At 40.0% G+C, this 23,585-nt stretch overlaps 1 protein-coding gene across 2 annotated transcripts in view; it reads left to right on the forward strand.

The window, feature by feature from the left end:
- Positions 1 to 20,131, forward strand: part of galnt13 (polypeptide N-acetylgalactosaminyltransferase 13) — an 81,419-nt gene extending 61,288 nt beyond the window's left edge. The window contains exon 12 of one of the 2 annotated variants that reach the window (XM_065273127.1): positions 17,828 to 20,131. In XM_065273127.1, coding sequence (XP_065129199.1) covers positions 17,828 to 17,968 — 141 coding nt within the window. In that variant the 3' untranslated portion in view covers positions 17,969 to 20,131. The remainder of the gene's footprint in view (positions 1 to 17,827) is intronic. The other variant, XM_065273128.1, reaches the window with a different exon arrangement.
- The last annotated feature ends 3,454 nt before the right edge of the window (positions 20,132 to 23,585 follow it).

A 23,585-nucleotide genomic window follows, 5' to 3' on the forward strand; every position in this document is an offset into this window, starting at 1 on the left:
ATACTCTAAAAACAAACGGTGCTAGAACCCTAAAAGGTGTTCACAGGCACATAATCATAGAGGAATTATTTTAAGTGCCATATTGCACCTACTGTATGTAGTACCTGTGTAGCACCTGTGTAGAACCATATTGTGCTATATAGAACCATAACCATGGTGCTATTGGTGCTATCAACCACGGATGGTTCTTCATAGGTGCATTATAGGTGCTATATAGCACTAAAAATGGTTCCCCTATGATTACAACCTTTTAGTGCTATTTAACACCAATTTTTTTAGAATGTATGTACATTTGAAATTCATGCCTTACAAGAGAGAAGCCGGATTAACGTTACCGTCAGGGCTTAAATTGAGCCCTGGTACATAGGCTGAAGGTCTTGCTCTGCTTCGCGCCAGTGTACTAGCTGCCGCTGGTGTGTGTGTACTGACACAAAGCAAAAATAATTTTTTATTCACTCCTATGGAAGGTAGATTTCATGCTCGTGAGTGCAGGACACCTGCGACAAAAACTGATTGCACGACCGGGTTTTTACTGCTCATTTGCATGACTAATCAATGGTTTTGATCACCATCTGCTCAGTTCATCTACATCGGAATTTTTTTATTATACATATCTATTACAACCTAAGTATTGTTTTACTACAGGGGTGTCCACTCCTGCTCCTAGAGGGCCGGTGTCTCTGCAGAGTTTTATTCCAACCCTAATCAAACACACCTGATCCAGCTAATCAAGGTCTTACTAGGCAGACTAGATACTTTGATGTAGGTGTGTTGAGAGAAGTTTTAGCTAAACTCTGCAGGACACAGGCCCTCCAGGACCGACTTTGGACACCCCTGTTTTACTAGCTGCTAACCAGGATAGGGAATTTCTTTTGCTTATTTAGAAGACATTTGCTTGTTAATTGAGTCTTTTGTGGTATTTTATGCCTAGAATTTGTAAAGGGGGTGTGAGGGCAAAAAACACAGAGAGATCCCAGTGCAGATGAACAGAAAAAATTATTAAAATAAAATAATATAAAGGAGAGTCAGTAGCACGTCTGGGCACAAAGGCCACACCGAGGCAGATGGCAAAAGGTAATGAGGAAACAAACTGGGTCAGAGAGAGAACCACACACGTCCGGGCTCCAGCCACACTTAAACGGACGGTGGGAGAGAGGAAGGAGGGCACACGGCACAGCAAGAGAAATCCACAACTCGCCTGGGCACAACGCCACACTCGGCAGGCGAGAGGAGTGATCCTGTGGCGGGCAGAGAGAGAGAGAGAGCATTAGTGGTGCTCAGTGCTGACAGGGAGAAGCTGGACAGCTCCCGAGGCGAAGGACCGCCCTGCTGGACAGCGGCAAAGCCGCGATGGGAATCCTCTGCACGGAGATGGTGGTATAAGGCAGTCTTTGAAGAGAAATTGAAACAGAGGATCACTGATGGAAACAGCTGCGGTAATCCAAATCTTCCGGGTAGCAGAGAGCACAGATAAACAGGGAATATACTATTATCTGACTAGAAAAACTGACGACACCCATATGAGAGACGCGCACGTGTGAACAGGGCCGGTTTTTGCTATGGGCAATGTGGGCGAACGCCCAGGGCGCAATCTCTGTGAGGGCGCACGAGCGCCCTAAATTTTTTTTATATCAAAACAGTTTTCTAGACTACCACTCATTTCCATGTCAAGTTAGTGCTGAGATACACAGGTTGTGTGCGTGTCAGAAGCAGGTCAGGGGAGGCACGGGGGAGTGGGGCGGGGAATCAACTTAGTTATCATTTAGTTTAGTTTAATTTTAACTTTGCATTACATTTTGCCAACAACAACGTCCGTTCGCCCGTCAATCAACCGGAGTCACGTGACGTGAGTCACGTAGATGACTATACTTTTTTTTCACATAACCCAATTAATTACATGTTCGTAGGTATATGGGTCTATGTTAATTTTAGGAATGAAAAATGCAATTTATTTGGAAGCAGACGCAGCAGTTTGTGTGGCCTGGGATCAGTCAATCCCTCGCTCGCCCCCCTTAACACTCACAACATTTCCAAACCTGGTACAGTAATGTGCAGTTAACCTCCTCTGTTTAGAAAATGTATGGTTTAAAATGTGACAGTCTCGACTTATATTAGTAGATTTCTAGATTCATCTTGGTACAACGCCAAATTCTCCAGAGTTCACTGGGGCGCAGAACGCTCACACACGAGGTAAAATTTTATGCAATAATTCGTTCCCCTAATAATTTTATCTAAAAAAAATTTAAATCATTATTGAACATAAAAATCAATTATGCGGCTATAGCTTATGTCATTTTCGTTGTTTATATAGTCTATGGATTTAAAATTACATTACTTTTATAGGATAATGCAGTTGTTGTTAATGACACAATTAAACAAAAGTCATTTATTAAAACATGCAGTTTCAGATGTAAATATGATACAAATATGTCATTATTCCGATTGAATAGTATTTGATATGAAAGTTTGTCAACACTTTATTTTTGAGGTTTTTTGCATGAAAGAAGGGGTGTTCAGATTGTTAGAAATGTAAGTGCCATGGAAAAGACTGAAAGTTAAATAGTATTTTGTTTGGTGTCTGCACAAATTTCTGTGAGCTGTGCACACCGTGCCCCCTTAAAAACAATTGGTGCATGACGCCCCTGGTTTTGGGTAGGACTGTATTAGCGGCTTAAAATATCTTTTAAATGCTATTGTTAAGTGGAGTGTAAGGAAGGAACCCAAGTGCGGACAGAGGTGGGGATGAACACAAACTCTTTTATTAAATGACAGAAAATAAAGCCCATGAGGGGGCAAAACAACATAAAGATACTTTAACAGATGGAGAGAACACTTAACAAGACAAGATCTTAAAGGTAGGGTAACAGATTTGATCCTGAAACATTTTTTGTTATGCTGGTTAAAAGTCTCCTCACATCCTGATAGCAATCACTGTGTTAAGTTGTTTAAATGTATTTGTAAAAATGTATGTCATCTGTGAAAGGCGTAGGACCAAAAAATGTTCAACAAATCATAGATTTCGGTCCGAACGGACGTTTCCTTTTATGACCCTCATACGTAAGCGTAATTTGAATTCCCACCGCGCAGCGAGTCCACGCAGATACCATACGTCATCGGCGCGTTCACGTGCGCTCTGTCTGTAAACAGCGTGAATGGCAAACTTTTCTGCTGAATTGACAACCTACACAGGAGCAACAAAACTAAATGCATCTTTTATAACAACAACAGCAAAAACTGCCTGGATCAGCAAGAGAAAAAATCCAAATTAACATCAGTAACTTTAGTGCTTTACCACGAGATGAAACAGCTACAGGAGGCAAATGGTCTGAAAGGGTCGTTGCACTGTTTATTTTGGTAAGGTAGGTACGCGATATGTTTGTATTGAGATGGATTCAGATATTATACTTTGATGAAACGTTGTGTTGCTTATGAAATTTGTGTTCGTTTACGGATTAGCATAACGATATAGTTACTACGTCTACACAACCGAACGTGTGCTTAAACTAATTCTGATGTAAACCAGTTGTTTATGTTGGTTATTTTGGAAGTGTTATTCACTTTGTACTGCAAAGTTTTCTCACTGGTGAATGAGAAATGAGACGTGACCGTCTGATCTGTGCGTGTTCATGTGTTTGGAAAGAGGCGTGACTTTGGAGAGTGATTTGACTTGAGGGTGGGATCGGGATTTCATTGCTAGGCGGCTACCGTTAGCATTTTTCAAAATGTGTTACCCTACCTATAAAGGAGAGTCAGTAGCACGTCTGGGCACAAAGGCCACACCGAGGCAGATGGCAAAAGGTAATGAGGAAACAAACTGGGTCAGAGAGAGAACCACACACGTCCGGGCTCCAGCCACACTTAAACGGACGGTGGGAGAGAGGAAGGAGGGCACACGGCACAGCAAGAGAAATCCACAACTCGCCTGGGCACAACGCCACACTCGGCAGGCGAGAGGAGTGATCCTGTGGCGGGCAGAGAGAGAGAGAGAGCATTAGTGGTGCTCAGTGCTGACAGGGAGAAGCTGGACAGCTCCCGAGGCGAAGGACCGCCCTGCTGGACAGCGGCAAAGTCGCGATGGGAATCCTCTGCACGGAGATGGTGGTATAAGGCAGTCTTTGAAGAGAAATTGAAACAGAGGATCACTGATGGAAACAGCTGCGGTAATCCAAATCTTCCGGGTAGCAGAGAGCACAGATAAACAGGGAATATACTATTATCTGACTAGAAAAACTGACGACACCCATATGAGAGACGCGCACGTGTGAACAGGGCCGGTTTTTGCTATGGGCAATGTGGGCGAACGCCCAGGGCGCAATCTCTGTGAGGGCGCACGAGCGCCCTAAATTTTTTTTATATCAAAACAGTTTTCTAGACTACCACTCATTTCCATGTCAAGTTAGTGCTGAGATACACAGGTTGTGTGCGTGTCAGAAGCAGGTCAGGGGAGGCACGGGGGAGTGGGGCGGGGAATCAACTTAGTTATCATTTAGTTTAGTTTAATTTTAACTTTGCATTACATTTTGCCAACAACAACGTCCGTTCGCCCGTCAATCAACCGGAGTCACGTGACGTGAGTCACGTAGATGACTATACTTTTTTTTCACATAACCCAATTAATTACATGTTCGTAGGTATATGGGTCTATGTTAATTTTAGGAATGAAAAATGCAATTTATTTGGAAGCAGACGCAGCAGTTTGTGTGGCCTGGGATCAGTCAATCCCTCGCTCGCCCCCCTTAACACTCACAACATTTCCAAACCTGGTACAGTAATGTGCAGTTAACCTCCTCTGTTTAGAAAATGTATGGTTTAAAATGTGACAGTCTCGACTTATATTAGTAGATTTCTAGATTCATCTTGGTACAACGCCAAATTCTCCAGAGTTCACTGGGGCGCAGAACGCTCACACACGAGGTAAAATTTTATGCAATAATTCGTTCCCCTAATAATTTTATCTAAAAAAAATTTAAATCATTATTGAACATAAAAATCAATTATGCGGCTATAGCTTATGTCATTTTCGTTGTTTATATAGTCTATGGATTTAAAATTACATTACTTTTATAGGATAATGCAGTTGTTGTTAATGACACAATTAAACAAAAGTCATTTATTAAAACATGCAGTTTCAGATGTAAATATGATACAAATATGTCATTATTCCGATTGAATAGTATTTGATATGAAAGTTTGTCAACACTTTATTTTTGAGGTTTTTTGCATGAAAGAAGGGGTGTTCAGATTGTTAGAAATGTAAGTGCCATGGAAAAGACTGAAAGTTAAATAGTATTTTGTTTGGTGTCTGCACAAATTTCTGTGAGCTGTGCACACCGTGCCCCCTTAAAAACAATTGGTGCATGACGCCCCTGGTTTTGGGTAGGACTGTATTAGCGGCTTAAAATATCTTTTAAATGCTATTGTTAAGTGGAGTGTAAGGAAGGAACCCAAGTGCGGACAGAGGTGGGGATGAACACAAACTCTTTTATTAAATGACAGAAAATAAAGCCCATGAGGGGGCAAAACAACATAAAGATACTTTAACAGATGGAGAGAACACTTAACAAGACAAGATCTTAAAGGTAGGGTAACAGATTTGATCCTGAAACATTTTTTGTTATGCTGGTTAAAAGTCTCCTCACATCCTGATAGCAATCACTGTGTTAAGTTGTTTAAATGTATTTGTAAAAATGTATGTCATCTGTGAAAGGCGTAGGACCAAAAAATGTTCAACAAATCATAGATTTCGGTCCGAACGGACGTTTCCTTTTATGACCCTCATACGTAAGCGTAATTTGAATTCCCACCGCGCAGCGAGTCCACGCAGATACCATACGTCATCGGCGCGTTCACGTGCGCTCTGTCTGTAAACAGCGTGAATGGCAAACTTTTCTGCTGAATTGACAACCTACACAGGAGCAACAAAACTAAATGCATCTTTTATAACAACAACAGCAAAAACTGCCTGGATCAGCAAGAGAAAAAATCCAAATTAACATCAGTAACTTTAGTGCTTTACCACGAGATGAAACAGCTACAGGAGGCAAATGGTCTGAAAGGGTCGTTGCACTGTTTATTTTGGTAAGGTAGGTACGCGATATGTTTGTATTGAGATGGATTCAGATATTATACTTTGATGAAACGTTGTGTTGCTTATGAAATTTGTGTTCGTTTACGGATTAGCATAACGATATAGTTACTACGTCTACACAACCGAACGTGTGCTTAAACTAATTCTGATGTAAACCAGTTGTTTATGTTGGTTATTTTGGAAGTGTTATTCACTTTGTACTGCAAAGTTTTCTCACTGGTGAATGAGACATGAGACGTGACCGTCTGATCTGTGCGTGTTCATGTGTTTGGAAAGAGGCGTGACTTTGGAGAGTGATTTGACTTGAGGGTGGGATCGGGATTTCATTGCTAGGCGGCTACCGTTAGCATTTTTCAAAATGTGTTACCCTACCTTTAACTACACTTAAACACTAAACAGGATGACACTAAACAATGAACTTGACTAAATACAATTTACACTACTAGACTAGACTTCTTAGACAGCGTACTCACTGGTTTTTGGAACAATGCACAAGCACAGGACAACAAACACAAGGACCTTAAATAGGGGAGAACTAATGAGGACAACAGGTGACATGGGTTAAACAATCAAGAGGAGGATGACAAGGGAGCGGGGTAAAAGTGACACGACACAGGGAACACATGGTCTAGTAAACCAATACTGAGACCAAGTGAACCCACACAAAACATGGGTCTGTCATGATTCTGCCACAAGACTAGATTAAACAAAGGACAAGAAGGCAGAACCATGACAGCTATATTGTTACAAATATGTTCCTAGACATTTCTGTCCATTACTTTGCATAGTATAAAACGAATACATTATATATATATATATGCAACCAAGGGCGTAGGTTTGATTCTGGCATTGGTGGGGACATAAATAAAATGGTTGCATTGCAAAAACTGTTTATCACCGTTTACTTGACATAAACAACAGACAACTCAGTATGCACTTTACTCAGTGACATCTGACTCGCCACCCCCGGTGCCATCCCAAATTTAATGTACTATAATAAACAATAACAATTCGTTATGTCCTAGAGCCTAATAAACAGTAACTGTTTAAGTCTTTGTCAAAAAAAAAGAAAATCACATTGTAACATATATGAATCCATATTTACTTTATAACAACGAAGAATATGCAATTAATATTTAATTCTTAATTTAATTTTGCCAAAAAAATCCCAGTGTTGAAGTTGGTATGTATATCATGCTGTTTCCTGGTTTTACCATGTTGGGGTTATTTTCTTTCATGGATTAGGGACCCCCTAAATAACCTTGCTACCCCATTTATAAAAGGTTGACAAAAGTTTGCAACTCCTCAGGTTAACATGGGATTGTCGTGTATTGTTGAAAACACTGTCCTTGAATCATTATGTGACACAACTTGTTCCGTATTTTGTGCATGAAACAGTTACAGTGGGTATAATAATACTTTCTTCCTCACTTACCTGTAGCCCGAATAATCACGCGCGTCTTGTTGAGTGAACTTTGGCGCGTTGTACAAAGTGAAACCATCCTATCACATGTAGCGAGTAAAGACAAGCCCATAAAGTGATGTGATTTAAAGCGGCGGGACTCAAGAAATGCTAATCCAATCATATTAGCAATGTGAGTAGAGAGGCGGGACTAAAGAAATGCAAACCCAATCATATTAGCGATGTGGGTTACGGAGGCGGGCATTGCAGAGAACGAAAGCTGTTAACCGTTTGTGTACCACATAGAGCGTCATTTTTACAGAATGGGATTGCAAAAGATTTTTAATCTCATTTAAATGATTCCTGAAAATATATATAATTAAAAAAGTAAAGTAAAAAATAGAAAACACAAGAATAAGACGGACAATAGTGGTTATATATAAATACAGATTAATTGTTTGGTCGAAATTATTGCTAGGGACAATTCAGTCTTCCCTGAATATTGCTAGGGACATGTCCCTAGCGTCCCACCCTAAATCTACGCCCATGTGTGCAACACTTCTATACAATGTCCTTTGCTTAACCCACTATTGTGTTGACCCAGGGATAACATTGTTCTAAATTAAACCTAAACCCACCACAAACCCCAACCCTAACCAAACCCTAAAATCAGAGGGACATGATAAGTGAAAAACAATGGTCTAGAAACCTGGTTGTAAGCTTAAACTTAAAACAAACTGTAAACTTATTTCTGATATCTGATTGGTTGATTGAAATGTTGTCCCAGGGTCAACATAACGTTGCCCTTAGGACATCAACCACTTGGCAAAATCAGGAGAGCCCACTATTCTACAGTGCAACAGGTACAGCGAAAGATACATATATACAAGTGTAATCTTCATCATACCTTACATTATTAACATGTTTGGAGGCATAAATGGCGTAACATGTTTGGAAATAATGACAGCAGAGAAATATTCTCTACATTATACAATGATAGCAATGATTAATAACTTATTTTTACAAGAATATTTTTACAAGAATATTTTAAGAAACATCATATTTACAAGAAACATCATTTTATGACTCCGTCTGCTAACTGTTATGTAAGTTAGTGTCCTAGATTTAAATATTAGTAAACTAAATATTAATTTCATATATGAAAATACAGAACAGTGTACTACATACATGTGTTGATTTTCTCAGCAACAATGCAATTCTTTTGACTTGACAAGAGGTTTTCCAGAGATTTTTCCTCTAATGTTTGAGACCTGAGAGGGTGAGAATGTAGTTTGTCATAATCTCTCATTTCTGCTTCCCATTCCCTGCTTGCACAAAACATTTCTGATGTCCATCTACAGTAGCCAATAATGATCGAGTCAAAATAAGATTATCATTATTATTTAGAAACTTACTTTAGTCTCGTCATGTTTTCATAAGCTAACTCACTCGCGAGGTGTCACCTTTTGAATGCGGTTGTGCGCGGACATGGATACGTGCGTGCACACGTCAATGCGACTGCTTCGTCGCTTTTACAAGCGTAAAGTGGCTAACTACATTGCATATAGATCCGTTTTGCCGTGATTGTCTTTGTTAAGGATTGCACTAGTTAACTGCTAAAATTCAAACTTGAGATTTACACCGGGGCACAAAAGATTTACACTGGGGCACGTGCCCCAGTAAAAGGGATCTAGCGATGCCCCTGACAAGCTCCCTGATCTCTGCTTTAGTCCAGTTTGCTGACATTTCTCATTGTGAATGTTGTGTTTAAATCCCTGTGTCAAAGAGCTGAATCATAACTTCTGGTTGCAATGACATGCACGTCCTCACTACGGCCCGCCCTTTAAGACATTGTTCACACACAATGCTTTCCTGTAATCCCAGAACATTTACGGGACGTGTTTGTGTTCACACAAAAGCCTCTCTGACAATTTAAAGGAAATTTTCTGCAACCAAAGTGCTGTGTGAATAAGTTATAATAGGTGTATAAGTCAAAATTCATGGGAATACACATGTGTACAGTGTCCTGAGAATAAACTGTGTTCTCGTTTTAAGGTGTAGTTGAACGGCTTTGTGGTTGAAATTGAGGACTTTTGGCCTGGCGTTCTGGTTGTGCGCTACATTCAAGGTTTTCATTAATTTATGAGCATTTAGACTTTTTGAGAGAAATGTTTTAGTACAGCACCTCAAAAAACACAAATGTAATAATCTGTCTGTTCATTATTATTTTTATGAATACACTACTATTTCAAGGACACATCCATGTCATATGTGTCATGTGTGTCATATGTAATTTGAAATGTGTTGCTATTACCTTAATATTTTATTTCATGTATGTTTTCTGACAACCAGCATGCCCACCTCCACCGACGATTTTATTCGAGGTTGATTATCTGTTTGTGGTGGATTGAAATGGACCTGTCTTTGTTTACGAGCTCTTTTGAAGTGATCTCATTGTGAAAGGTTTCTTTCATGGCCTGGGCTTTCACAGACAGACCCTTTGCATTAACATGCTCTCACAGCCACACAGCAGCTGCGTTCATCACAAACAGAATATATTTTTTTAATTAATTGTAAAAACCCTGAATTTTAATGGCCACTTCAGGAGTGTTAATCTGCATTCCCTTTTTTATCATGTTTAGACACCAATGTGTCATCAATGCTTGTTTCTTTGCAGATGAATGATGGTAGTACAGTATGTTTCTTACATGTAGAAGACTTTATTTTATGATTTAATCCAAAAGATCCAACATTAACGTTTCATAAAATTGTCAATTTTGAATGTCTGAATTCACATTTTATGTTAAGAAGTCACACTCAAATATAAATTCAAATATAAATATATTTTATATTAGACAGAAAGACACCACTCGTCTTACACAAAAAAAAAAAAAAATAGGCCAGTCAATTGATTAAACTTTTTATTAGAATTATTTACATGACATTCTGTGCCATGAATAAATTAATCACCTTTAGTTATAAATATTTGCTAAATTAAGCCCCATAAAAAAGATTGTTGTTGGATACCAAATCATGAATAGACTTTAAAAACAAGTTTTATTTATTGTATTGTCAATATTGTATGGATAATTTGAGGTGTGTTTGATTTCTTGCAACGCTGTGCAGATCAGTCAGCGAATGACAAAAATTAAGAGCATTTCGAAAGCACTGAAAAGTTGCTCTTGTGATATTTCAATGTCATTTGCTGCTTAATCTGTGTGGCACCGCATATGAAGTAGTGTTTATAGCATCTAGCATGCCAATCTGTTGTTGATTTATCAAGCCACACTGTTGGCTTATGTTATAACATAACAGTTATAAAACTTTATTTCATTATGTTATCTATGAACATGATTTGTGAGTCCCATCCACGGGCGTCAATTTGGGTAGGTACGTTAAGGACATGTCCCTACCAATATTCAGGGAAAACTGAAATGTCACTAGCAATCACTGAATTGTCACTAGCAATCATTTCAACCAAACAAATAATTTTTATTCATATATATATAACAACTAATGTCTGTGTGTTTTTTAATACTTATTACTGATCTCTGTATAACAGTGCTGAATCGGTCTGCTGGTTTGTCCAGTGGCTCTCAGCCCCCTGATGCACAGCCAGGGGTGCTGTTGGAGACGGGTGGCGCATGTTCTACAACGCTCTCGTCCTCACAAGGATTCTGTGTCTGTCGCAGAATCAAAGGGCCATCTATTTTGGATGTTGACTCGGATCCGCTCCCTCCTGTCGGCTCCAGTCGGCTTAGTGTGGACTCAACCTCTCCCACCCAAACCGCCCCGCCTCGACGATTGGTACTTCGCAGCCCCCACCTCCTGTGCCATTCACCCCCGATGGGCATGATGAGCTGACTCGGTCATGGAAAACCCTGTTTACCTCCCAGAACCGACCGCATCAGTCAGGGTCTTCTTACCGGGCTTGTGGGGAGGCGGCTTCTGCCCTGCATGCTATAGCGCTGCTGCAGGTTCATCAGGCTAAGGCTCTGAGAGATTTTCATCAAGAGTTGTCTCCTGAATGGTCTGATTTCCCAGACTGGCAACTCGGCCGAGAGCATTCAACAGTTCTCGGCCGCCCAAAAGCAGACTGAGGCCATCTTGCCGCGTCGGAGCCCAGCTGCCCCTTTAGCTTCGTCAGTGCCTCAACTTACTTCTCGCTGAGGGTGCCCTGCTACAGCTACCATTGTTCCTTCATCCAGGCAGTGTATAGGAACCTGCCGAAAAGCAGCCAGCCCTGCCCACTCAGCCCACTCCCCGAGGTGGTAAACATAGACCAAGCTGCCCTGAGATGGGCAACCTAAAGATGGAGGGGATTGCTCTTCAGGTGTTGGTGAAGGCACCACTCCCTCCCCCCGGAGAAAGGCCGGGTGGGTATCTTTGGTTTCCCTGTTCTACCAGCTTTCAGCCGGCACCCACAACCACACACAGAGCGAATTCCCTTTACATCTTCAGGTCTCCAGAGAAACAGTGGCGCTATGACCAGGTTCATAACCCATCGTCCTCCCTTCCTCTATCCAGGAGGCACAGTGGAGCTACAACCGGGCTCATAACCCATCGTCATCCTCTTCTTCCAGGAGGCACAGTGGAGCTACGACTGGGCTCATAACCCTCTGTCCTCCTCTTCCTCCTTCGCCAGCTGGTGCATCGAGCGGCTCACACCAGAGTCTCACCTGACCAGCCAACCATCTGCGGAGTCAGGTGAGTGTTACCTTACACAACACTTCTGTCATTGTGGCCAAGACGCACACACCGGCGATCACCTCTGCTCCGCTCGCCCCCCTGTGGACTCAGGTGAGTGTTACTACACACAACACTTTTGTCGGTGTGTCCAAAACACACACACCGGCGGCCACCTATGTTCCACTCGCCGTGGGTACACCGGTCATGCCTTTAGTCCCTCTCGCGCGGTGTCTGGAAGTGTGGAGACAGCTTCCCAGCCCGATGAGAGCGTGGCTTCACGGCGTTCACCGTGTTATCATTACACTGCGTGTCGTTGCACTTTCACTCCGTGGATGATAGACCATTCCTTTCTCCAGGCCAGTGTGCCTCTGAGACAGGTCTCCAGGCATGCAATAATATGCACAGATGCCTCCAACACGGGGTGGGGGGCCGAGTATGACAGGCTTGTGGCTTCAGGCATCTGGACGATACTCCAGCTGCATTGGTATAGCTGCTTTGCCAAGAAATGTGGGCTGTATATCTTGTGCTCGTCCACTTCAGCAATGAGTTACGGGGCAAAGACGTATTAGTTCGCACAGACAACACAGCGACTGTTGTGTATATCAATCGGCAAGGTGGTTTATGCTCTCGCCACCTGTAGCATCACGCCCGTCATGTCCTCTTATGGAGTCAGAACCATCTAAGGTTCCTTTCGTGCCATTCACATCCCAGGTTTGCTCAATACAGCGGCCGAATTGGACCTCCAGGAGTTGGTTCCCAGAACTCTCACTCCTCGCGACAGCCCCTCCCTGGAGGATTCCCCTGAGGAAGGACCTTCTTTCTCAAGAAGGGGGCACCTTATGGCACCCACGTCCTGACCTCTTGGGCCTCCATGTGTGGTCTCTGGACTGGGCAGGGAGGTTCTAAGTGATTTACCGCAAGGGGTATCTATCACTATTGCTGCAGCGCGAGCGCCATCTATAAGACAAGCTTACACACTTAAATGGAACCTATTTGTTGACTGGTGTTCTTCTCAATGAGAAAACCCCTGAGAATGCCCAATCAGCGTCATGCTTTATCTCCAGCATCGTTTGTAGAGGAGGCTGTCACCATCTACTATTATATCCGCAATATCCGCTCACCACTCGCCCGTAAACGGAGGACTGAGGGTCAGCATGACCTGGTAATTAGATTTTTTAGAGGCGCTCACAAGTTAAATCCTTCGCGCCCTCTCTCTATTCCTCCTTGGGATCTGCCCTTGGTGCTGAAAGCTCTTCAGGACGCCCCCTTTGAGCCTCTGCATATAGTGTGTATCAAATATCTAACAATGAAAACTCTAACACTCCTCACATTGGCTTCTGTTATGAGGATAGTGAATCTCCATGCATTTTTGGTCGATGATTCGTGCCTTCAGTTCGGGCCCGTTGCATATAGCATAACACCGAGACCTCGGCCCAGCTACGTGCCCAAAGATCCCACAACCCCTTTCAGAGATTAGGTGGTAAACTTGCAAGCGCTGCCTTTGGAGGAGGCAGACCCAGCCATGGCTTTGTTATGTTCTGTACGTGCACTACATGTGTATGTGGATATAACTCAAAGCTTTAGGACCTCAGACCAGCTCTTTGTCTGTTACGGTGGTTAGCAGAAAGGGAAAGCTGTCTCCAGGCAGAGGATGTCCCATTGGATTATGGATACTATAGCCCTTGCATACCAAAAGCAAGAAATGCCTTGCCTGTTTAATTTACATGCTCACTCTACACGTAGTGTGGCATCGTCTTGGGCATTGGCTTGTGGTTCCTCACTTACAGACTGGGTGACACCTAATACGTTCTCTAGATTCTATAGTGTCCATATCGAGCTGGTCTCCTCTTGGGTTCTTTCTTTAAACCAGTGAGAACACCGAAGGTTGGCTCATATGTTGGCTTGCAGCCTCTGTTTTGGTGCTACACGATTGCACCATTATGGAAGGCCATTAGTGCAAAAACTTCTCAAAACTTTTTTTGTACTCCTCCTAGGGGTGTCAACAATAATCGATTCGGCAATGCATCGCAATGCGCACATGCACGATTCAGCATCGATGCAGCAAATGCCATAATCGATTATGTCACTGTTTATTTTCTGGAGATGACCGTGATAGACGGGTAAATAAAAACGCACCCTTTTCCATGGAAAGTGGACATATGGGCACATTTCGGATTCTATGAAGTTAATGGGGAACAAGACTTACGCTGTGTGTAAAATTCTCATCTCGGGCAGGGCTCGCAAAATCGCTAGCCCGACGTTTCTATTGTGAATTCCTGTCGGGGTACCAAAATGTATCTCCACCCTGCCTGTCGGGCTATCTCGGGGAGGAAATAATATTTTAATGTTTTTGCTTTGTCTCAGATTTAGTTAGGTAATTATAGTGTATGTATTTCGGTGTCCTCTTGTCAGTCATTATCCTCACGTACCAAGTGAAACTGTCAGGAAATGAAATGAAAGCATAAATAAACTCATCCTCTAATGTGCACGTCTGATATATGCGCGCGACCCTCTGCACGCGCTTCTACCGGCTAGATTCTTCATGAGCACCTGCTTGCGCGAACTCAAGTCATTTAATAAAATAACGTCATTTCATTTTTACCTCATAGACTAACATTGTTTTATCGTATTTTTTTTCTTTCTTCAGTTAGTAACTTAAATATGTGAGAAGGAAAATATGTTTGAGTGATTTACGTCTAGGCTATTGAGAGTATGATGTTACAAGCTGATAGGTGACTAAACAGCAGTGGTAAGATATGTTTACCTAAAGCGAATAGAATGTGTGTTTGTCATTTCGTTTTACCTCAGAGTCTATTAGGGGAACATAAAGGGAATTAGGTTTATTCCTTTTTAATAAATATCTGCTTTAAGTCTTTTATATTGTGTTAAAGTCACTGGTTGTTTATATATTTGATAAAATACCATGTTATCTAAATACAATGTGTGATGTGTTGAGGTATTTTTTATAAAAAATAACCTGTATTATAATACATTCATATAATATTTCAGTAATATAACAATTAAATTATTCTAACGTTAGGGGAACGTTAAAATAACCTAAAAATAACATTAGGGGAATGTTTATTTTCTTAAAGAAAACATTCCTGGCTAACCAAAAACCTTGGAAAATAGGGGAACGTTTTGGGAACCAAATTGTTAGCTGGGATGGGCAGGAATATTTGGCCTAAATGGAAATCCAGGATTTATCAATATTCTACATTAAACAGTGTATTTTTTTATTCTGGCTACTTATATTCATTTCGGGCTACCAAAAATTAAAGAGTGTCTGCCCGAAGGGCTACCAGGGATTTAAAAATTTTGCCAACCCTGGTCAGCTTTCGTTTTTGTTGAGAATAGTTGCACATGAGTTTACTACTTGACTTATTAAAAATTTGCCTTGTTGTGTACAGTAGAATTCTGATGCATCGCAATGCATCGTAGAATCGAATTGAATTGAATCGTTACCTGGTGAATCGTAATTGAATTGAATTGTGAGGGCAGTGCCAATGCACACCCCTAACTCCTCCACCACCTCGATAGCTGATGTTGCAGAGCATCAGCTGTCAGCCTGTCACTAGATGCATCCAATTCCTCCAATTTTCCCTTAGCAGAGCCCCGTTTGCTGGTTCACTATCATGGGTTATGGAACAGGTAGTGACTAGCCTTCTGCAGAAAAGCCTCAGGTCCGCCCCTTACATAGATGGTGTTAGTGACCGACTGAAAGGAAATGTCTCCGGAGATGTCACATCTTGTTGCCACAGTTTGCTGTTCCATTGCTGTTACCAGACCGGGGACTACTGTATGCTCTGCTTTCTCAGCAAATAATATAACTGATTTGGTAAATGCACCTTCCTCTTGTTAAATACTCCGACGGCGGGGCGGCGCCGGCAGATTCAAATACCTGCATGTTCATTTGCTTTTTGTTAGTTTCCTGAAGTAGATTGGTCTCCGCGATGCAGTTCCCAATTCGTCTCCGTTCTCTTCCTTCAGGGAACAAGGGTTACATTCGTAACCATGACGGTTTGTCACCAAAAATTATTCAATTTGCTGAAACACAAGAAAGTTGTGGCCAAATTAAGACTCAAAAGCACCCCATAGTGGATGAAAACATCCCCAACAGTATAAGAGTTACCTTAAGTGAGTATGTACCCCTGACTCTGTTCTGCTTTTGTTCAATTAATTGCTTCATTTGGGCAGCTACACTGGCAGGAGATATTTGCTCGAGTCAATGAACCGAAGAATGATAAAAGTATATTTTTGTGAAATTCATGTACAGCTCAGTGGGCATGATTAATTGTGTTAGTTTGTTAACACATTAGTTTTGGTAAATACACATGTTTAAAAGAAAATACTGTACAACATGGTGACAGGGATTTCGTGAATTAAGATATTTTGTTGTCATTAGGCATGAAAATCATGAGAGAAATAACATTAAAGCTGCTTATAAATGATTAATGTGTGTTATTTTAAAACTTTAGATATTTTAATTGTTTTGTGTTCCAGAAGAAATAAGCTTTAGAATGATTGTTAGTGACTTTAGTGAAGATGTGGCTTTAATTTTAGTTCACAGCCGATGCTATCAACAGCTGGATGTGTTTATTGAGCGACTGAGACTCACACTGCATCCAGCACTTGACATTGACACATAAAATAACCAATGAAATGGACTCATGGATTGGTTTGATATTTAGTCTGAAATATATATTAAATATTTGTAATAAATTAACATAGAAAGTCACAGTTAAATCTTTAAGACATAAGAATAAGGGGGCGCGACTCCAATGTAAATTATGACAATTTGTAATTTATTTGTAAAATATAATTTTACACCATATGTCATTGTTTTGTTGGGCACTTAAAATACCTTTAGCAAGTTACTTGTTTATTAGTAATGGTGTCATATCAAAACATCTCTGTTTGATATTGTAGCTATCTAGGAGAATCAATAAAGATTTCACAGAGATCTCATGTGCATTTTTTTTTATTTCTCATGGTAGCTAGCTGCTGTTCATTAGGAACTGCTCAAGGATTTGTGCTGAACCTCACACAGCGTGCGGTCCAGCTCATTTCTCTCTCTCTCTCTCTCTCTCTCTCTCTCTCTCTCTCTTTGCTACTTGAACTGTGAAATAGTGTCAGAGTCTGCACAGTGTACAGTTGAGGAGAGGCAAAAGAGTGCATATTCTCACCTATGTCTCAGTGTGAGAGAGTGACTGATTACCTTCATTCAGATCTGTGGAGGAGCAATCATGTACAGGCTGGAGGCTTTTGACGCAGTGCTGCACCTTTCATTATCTGCTCCTGGACTTCTGTTAAATGTCAGAATGCATAAAGACCATCTTAAACACCCATTCTAAGGAGTCTATTTTTGTTTGTCGGTATAGATTTTATTGATTATTTTAAAATATTACATCTTAGAAAATCACTTGCTAACTTTGTTGCAGAAAGTCAACGTTTATATTATGAAAAGTTTTTCACCAAAAAGTGAAGGGCAGGGATAAAGGAATAACATGCTGGTAAGGGCTTCACATATGAAAAGAATCTATGTGTAAGTTGTATAATATGCGAATGTATATGTTATTTATATATTGAACACAATTGTTTATTTTATTTCTTGTAATATTCTGTATAAATTTGTGTTTTCTCCATAGCAGCTGACTTTGCTCCATGTGAATAGTAACCAGTGTCTGGACATGCCTTCTGAGGAAGATAAGATGGTTCCTACTCTCAGAGACTGTAACGGCAGGCGGTCACAGCAGTGGATCCTCAGGAACATGACGATAAGTGTTTGACAAAACCACCAACTACAAGTTGAGACCTGAACATCTGCGCTGTACCCTGATGACACCAGAGTCAGGTTTATGGCCATCTTCACAGCGCTGTGAGCTGTCATTTTCTGGTCCAGCCTGGCTTTGATCAGAACCACAAAGAGCACATTTGCTGATCCATTAGTGTCTCCAGCACAGGCTTGAGTCTCTGCTCATGTTTGGACTGCTCTGTTTGCTTGATTCTTTTAGTGCTCAGAGTCACTGGTCAAGGGTCAGATCGCAGGCTATGTTTGGTCCACAGTGTGTTTTAAATGCTCACCGTCTTTGATCTGAGCTTGTGTCACTGAGTTTATGTGGCTGGCTAGCATTGCTGCTCGTTCTGTGGGGCCTCTTTCAGAAGAATATCTTAGCTGTCATATTGTAGACAATAACCCATGTTTCTTCAGAATAGGAGAAACTGTGTTGGCCTACAATGAAGGTGCATCCTGTGGTATAATGAATCATGTGTTAGTCAGTGGATTGTGCACTGACACCATATTAATTGCTGCTGTTACTTAAAACTATCTGCTATCTTTTATTGGGGCTGCAATATATGTCTGCCTTAAGGAAACTTAAAATCAGAAAATCATAGACAACATAAAAAAGAAAAACTGAGACCAAGACGACAAACATTTTCAGATATCTGTTACACACACAACATCATTTTGCTTTATATTTTGGGATTTTGTATTTTTTAAACTAATTTGTTTCGTTGTATTGTATTGTGTTATTTGTAGTTCTATTGATTTTACTCATTGGTTAAAGCACAAGGCCAAAGCATTAAGTTTTATTATTACATTTAACTATTATTTAATTAATCTGCATGTTTTTATGGAAATAAAATCCTGAAAAAGTTACATTTGTTAATTGGACCACTGAAAAATAAAACTGCTTTTATTTTTCCTTAGTTTCTTTGATGGTGAATTTAGAAACTTTCAAATTGCTTTAGTTAAAAGAATCTGCTAAATGCCTAAATATAAATGGGTTTTTTGAAGTCTATTCTATAGATAAATGTTATCCCAAAAATTAAAAATTTTCTCGTTATTTACTCACCCTCATGCCAAGTTGTCACATGATATACAGCCTCAAAACACACAAGAAGCAAGTGTTCATAAAGGATTGTCGCCATATTTGGAAATAATATGGAAATAATATTATAGGAGTGCGAAAATCCTGCAGTGTACTCCGGCCTTTAGATGAGTCACAGTATCCGGATGAGCAGTCCATTCCTTACTGAAAAATCCAGCTAAGACCACCATAAGCTGGTAGCTGCTGGTGGCAGTAGCTGGTTTAAGCTGGTCCTCCCAGCCTGGCAAAGCTGGTCAAGCTGGTGGGTCAGCTGGTCTTCCAGCCTGACCACCTAAGTCCAGCTAGACCAGCTTAAAAAGTGACCAAAACACAGCTAGACCAGTTTGCTACACAAGCAATACAAGCTAAAACCAAGCTGGGAGACCAGCTAAAACCAGCTCACCAGTTTATGCCGGTCTTAGCTGAATTTTTTATTGTGTTATTTTGTGTATTCATGTTATTTGTTTTACCTTGGAACATCTTCATCAAATTACAGTGCTGCTGTCAATTTTTCCTCAACGTTGAATTGCTATAGATCAGACAATTGTACAAAATATGATCTAGACCTTTCTGAGCATCGTTGTACATATTAAAATATAGTCAATATTTTTTTAATATAAGTCTATAAAACTTAATGGACTTTTACCGAGTGGGACTGCCTGCCTGCACTATCTACTGCTGTATGCCTACACTGATACTGTTCAAGAAATCTAATGTACTCACCATGTTTATCAATGTTCACTGTCTGTTTACCACACAAAAATATGCATTACAGTAATGAATCTTGAAATATTTGGTTTAAGCACTTGTAATCTCTTACAAATCAGAAAATAACAGTTTGAACATGTATTTGCAAAGTGTATTCACGTACAACTGAATTAATTTAGGTCTCATAAACACATCTCAATCAATATATTATCATGGCTTTCCTAGATTTTCACTTGCATGGTACAGACTATACATGTATTTTCAACTTCATAAAAGCTTAAATGTGTAACTTTGCATTCATCTTAATGTTAACTGTTTGTACTTTTTTATCTGAATCGATTTTGTTTAATAGATTATCAAATTTAAACTGTGATCTACTGTATAATAAATGATTTGTTGTCAAATGCACACAACCCTTGTTCCTTCACTGAAAAAAATAATTTTGTGCCTAAGTCAATTTAACTTACTTAAAAAATGAGTAATTTCTATTTCAAAAATAACAATCTATGTAAAAAGTAAAAATAACACAAAAAATGTAAGTAATTCTAAATTAACACATTATTGAGTAAATTTAACTTAATTTTATCAAGTAAAATCCACCTAAATTTGTAAGAAGGAAATTAATGTAATAATTTTGTGTTGAAACTATGTGAATTATTTAAGTAAATATAACTAACTAGACAGTGGACTTGTACTTCCCAGTATGCTTTGCATGGGACTGCATTTGGAGAGTAAAATGTAAAATTAAACGCTATTTTATGTTTAACAAAAAAGAAAGACTTGATAGTGTTTATTGTTAAATTATCTTTGAGATTTTGAAGAGTTTATGTTCTGCGTTTTGTGGTTACCATGGTTACCAGTTTTGTGGTTACCATCATTCAGTGGTGCTTGTGTATAGACAATAGGTGACACAATGAAAATCATGATGTATGTAAATTCACTAAATGAGCAGTAGCTGTGCTAATACCAGTACTGAGACCTATTGAGTCTCATCTTACTTGCTCAACATAATGTGGCATATAGTAGTAAAAAAGGAAAGAAGAAATTTTACGTGATTAAATCAGTAAGATTCCATTAAAGAAGTAACCTGTTAAAAGTACTTAAAAATGTTTTGGTAACAATATTAGGTAACGCTTTAGATTACAGCCCGGAAAGTACTACGTAAGTACAGCGAATTTACAGCGTATATTTCTGTAATTATAGTTTACTTATGAAGTACATACGTGCAATTATAAGGGAACAATTTATAATATTTGGGGAATAAAGGGGTAACAACCAGGAAAAATACAAAAAATATATGCAGTAAAGTACTGCGTAAGTACAGCGAATTTACAGCGTATGTTTCTGTAATTATAGTATACTTATGAAGTATATACGTGTAATTATAAGGAAACAATTTATAATATTTGGGGAACAAAGGGGTAACAACCAGGAAAAATACAAATAATATACTGTATGCAGTAAGTATTTAAGATTACTAAACAAAACTTAAAATTCAGTTAATGTGTTTATGCTATTTATTAGTACGATACAATTTATTTAGAATTTTCAATAAAGGTTCCTTACCTTAAGAAAGAAAAAGAGTTCAGGAATTTGTTGGGTCATCAAGCAAAATTAAAAATAGGCAAGGCAACTTTGGTGAAAACAAAGCAAGCAAAACTAAAACTACACTCTTAGAACGAATGTGTTAAAAACAACACATTAGTGTTGATTCTGGGTTGACACACTAAATGCGTTGTCCCACAATCCACCCATCTCTGTGTTATTATGGAAACAACCAACACATCCTCATCCCATGGCGTCAATATTTGACGCCACTTGACCATGCGTCAATATGTTACGCGGAGGGTATACCCTTCGCGTCATTTTTTGACGAACTGGGGACTTCAATACTATTAGGTACGCGAAATTAAACAGTTGTCGCATGACATTGGGGTTAGGGATAGGTTTGGGTAGGGATGTCATTATGTAAATCTAACCCTAAACCGACGCGAAAATGGTAAGAAAATGGTACGAAAATAGGAAAGAGAATGCAACGGACTCAATAGTATTGAAGTCCCCAGTTCGTCAAAAAATGACGCGAAGGGTATACCCTCCGCGTAACATATTGACGCATGGTCAAGTGGCGTCAAATATTGACGCCATGGGGTGAGGATGGGCTGAAACAACACATTTTGTGTTACTTTTAACACAACTTGTGTTATATTTTAACACAAAATCTGTCATGACTGCTGGGTGATCGATGGCTGTGTGGGGTTTGTGTGTGTGTGTTGTTTACCTGTGGTGCCGGTTCCTCGTGTGTTCACTAACTCCGCCCCCTTGTTTCGGTAATTGTTCACCGGTGGTGTCTCGTTTACCTTTTCCTTTATATGGCACGTAGTCTTGTCTTTCGTTGCGCGCTCATTTGTTTGATCACAGTCTTGCTACTCTGCCTTGTCTTGTCGGACGCTTTCTGTCTCCTTCTCTAGTTACCCCAGGTTTGGATTTCGGCATCCGGAGGCTCGTCTTCGCCTGGACTGCTCGCTTGTGGATTACTGGAACTCATTGACTTTATTTGTCTCTCGGAACAGCTGGTTCGCTTCGTTTTTAGGTGGTACACCAGCTGTCTCTGTTTCACATCGGCTTGCATCTTCACCCGTGAGTGGATTACACTACTTCACCATTGTGGATTACATTGACTCTATTGACTGTTTGTTTCTCGGAACAGCTGGTTCGCTTCGTTATTAGGCGGTTACCAGTTACTTCCGGGTGGCTTCATCTACATCAGGATTCCACAGTGGATTACCCCGTCTGAGAACTTTGGATTTTCCACCTTCCATCTCCGCCTGTCATCCACCTTCAGGGCGGCGTGTTTCATCCCTCTGTTGCATGTGGTGACTGTGCCGGTGTTCTCGACGGAGTGCGTGGGTGGCTCTCTCTCTCTCTTCGGATCTGTGCTGGACTATCTTGTAGCGCCGACTCACTCTCTCCTACTGTTGGGAGTGCATCATTCCCACAGTAGTGTTATCATCCAGAGTGAGTCGAGGGTGTGTGCCGTGTGTGGATCTAACCAGTGACTTTGCTCTCCAGATCTCTATTCTATATTTTTCTCAATAAATATTGTTAACTTGCACTTGACTCCGAAGTTTTTCCTGACAAAAATCAACACAAAATGATATATAATGTGTTAAAATTACACATAATGTGTTAAAAACTTAACACACAAGGATGTGTAAAAAATTAACACATCCTTTCTAAGAGTGAATTTTCTGTAGTTACTGTTTTGTGTTGTTACAGTCTAAGTCAAAAAATTTTACCCCCTTGTTTCACGTAGTTACAGAGTAAGTACAGAATCTGCGGGCTGTAAATTAAAGTGGCACTTATTACCCCCTTGTTTCACGTAGTTACAGAGTAAATACAACATCTGCGGGCTGTAAATTAAAGTGGCACTTGTTACCCCCTTGTTTCACGTAGTTAAAGAGTAAATACAACATCTGCTGGCTGTAAATTAAAGTGGCACTTGATACCCCTTTGTTCCGTAAATATTATAAATTGTTCCCTTAAAATTACATGTATTTACTGTATAAGTACACTATAATTACAGAAATGTATGCTATAAATTCGCTGTACTTACGCAGTACTTTACTGCATATATTATTTGTATTTTTCCTGGTTGTTACCCCTTTATTCCCCAAATATTATAAATTGTTCCCTTAAAATTACATGTACGTACTTCATAAGTAAACTATAATTACAGAAACATACGCTGTAAATTCGCTGTACTTACCCAGTACTTTCCGGGCTGTAATCTAAAGCGTTAATATTATACATAAAAAGTAAACTTCAG

This window comes from Paramisgurnus dabryanus, chromosome 15 (assembly GCF_030506205.2).
Source record: "Paramisgurnus dabryanus chromosome 15, PD_genome_1.1, whole genome shotgun sequence".
Lineage (NCBI taxonomy): Eukaryota > Metazoa > Chordata > Actinopteri > Cypriniformes > Cobitidae > Paramisgurnus > Paramisgurnus dabryanus.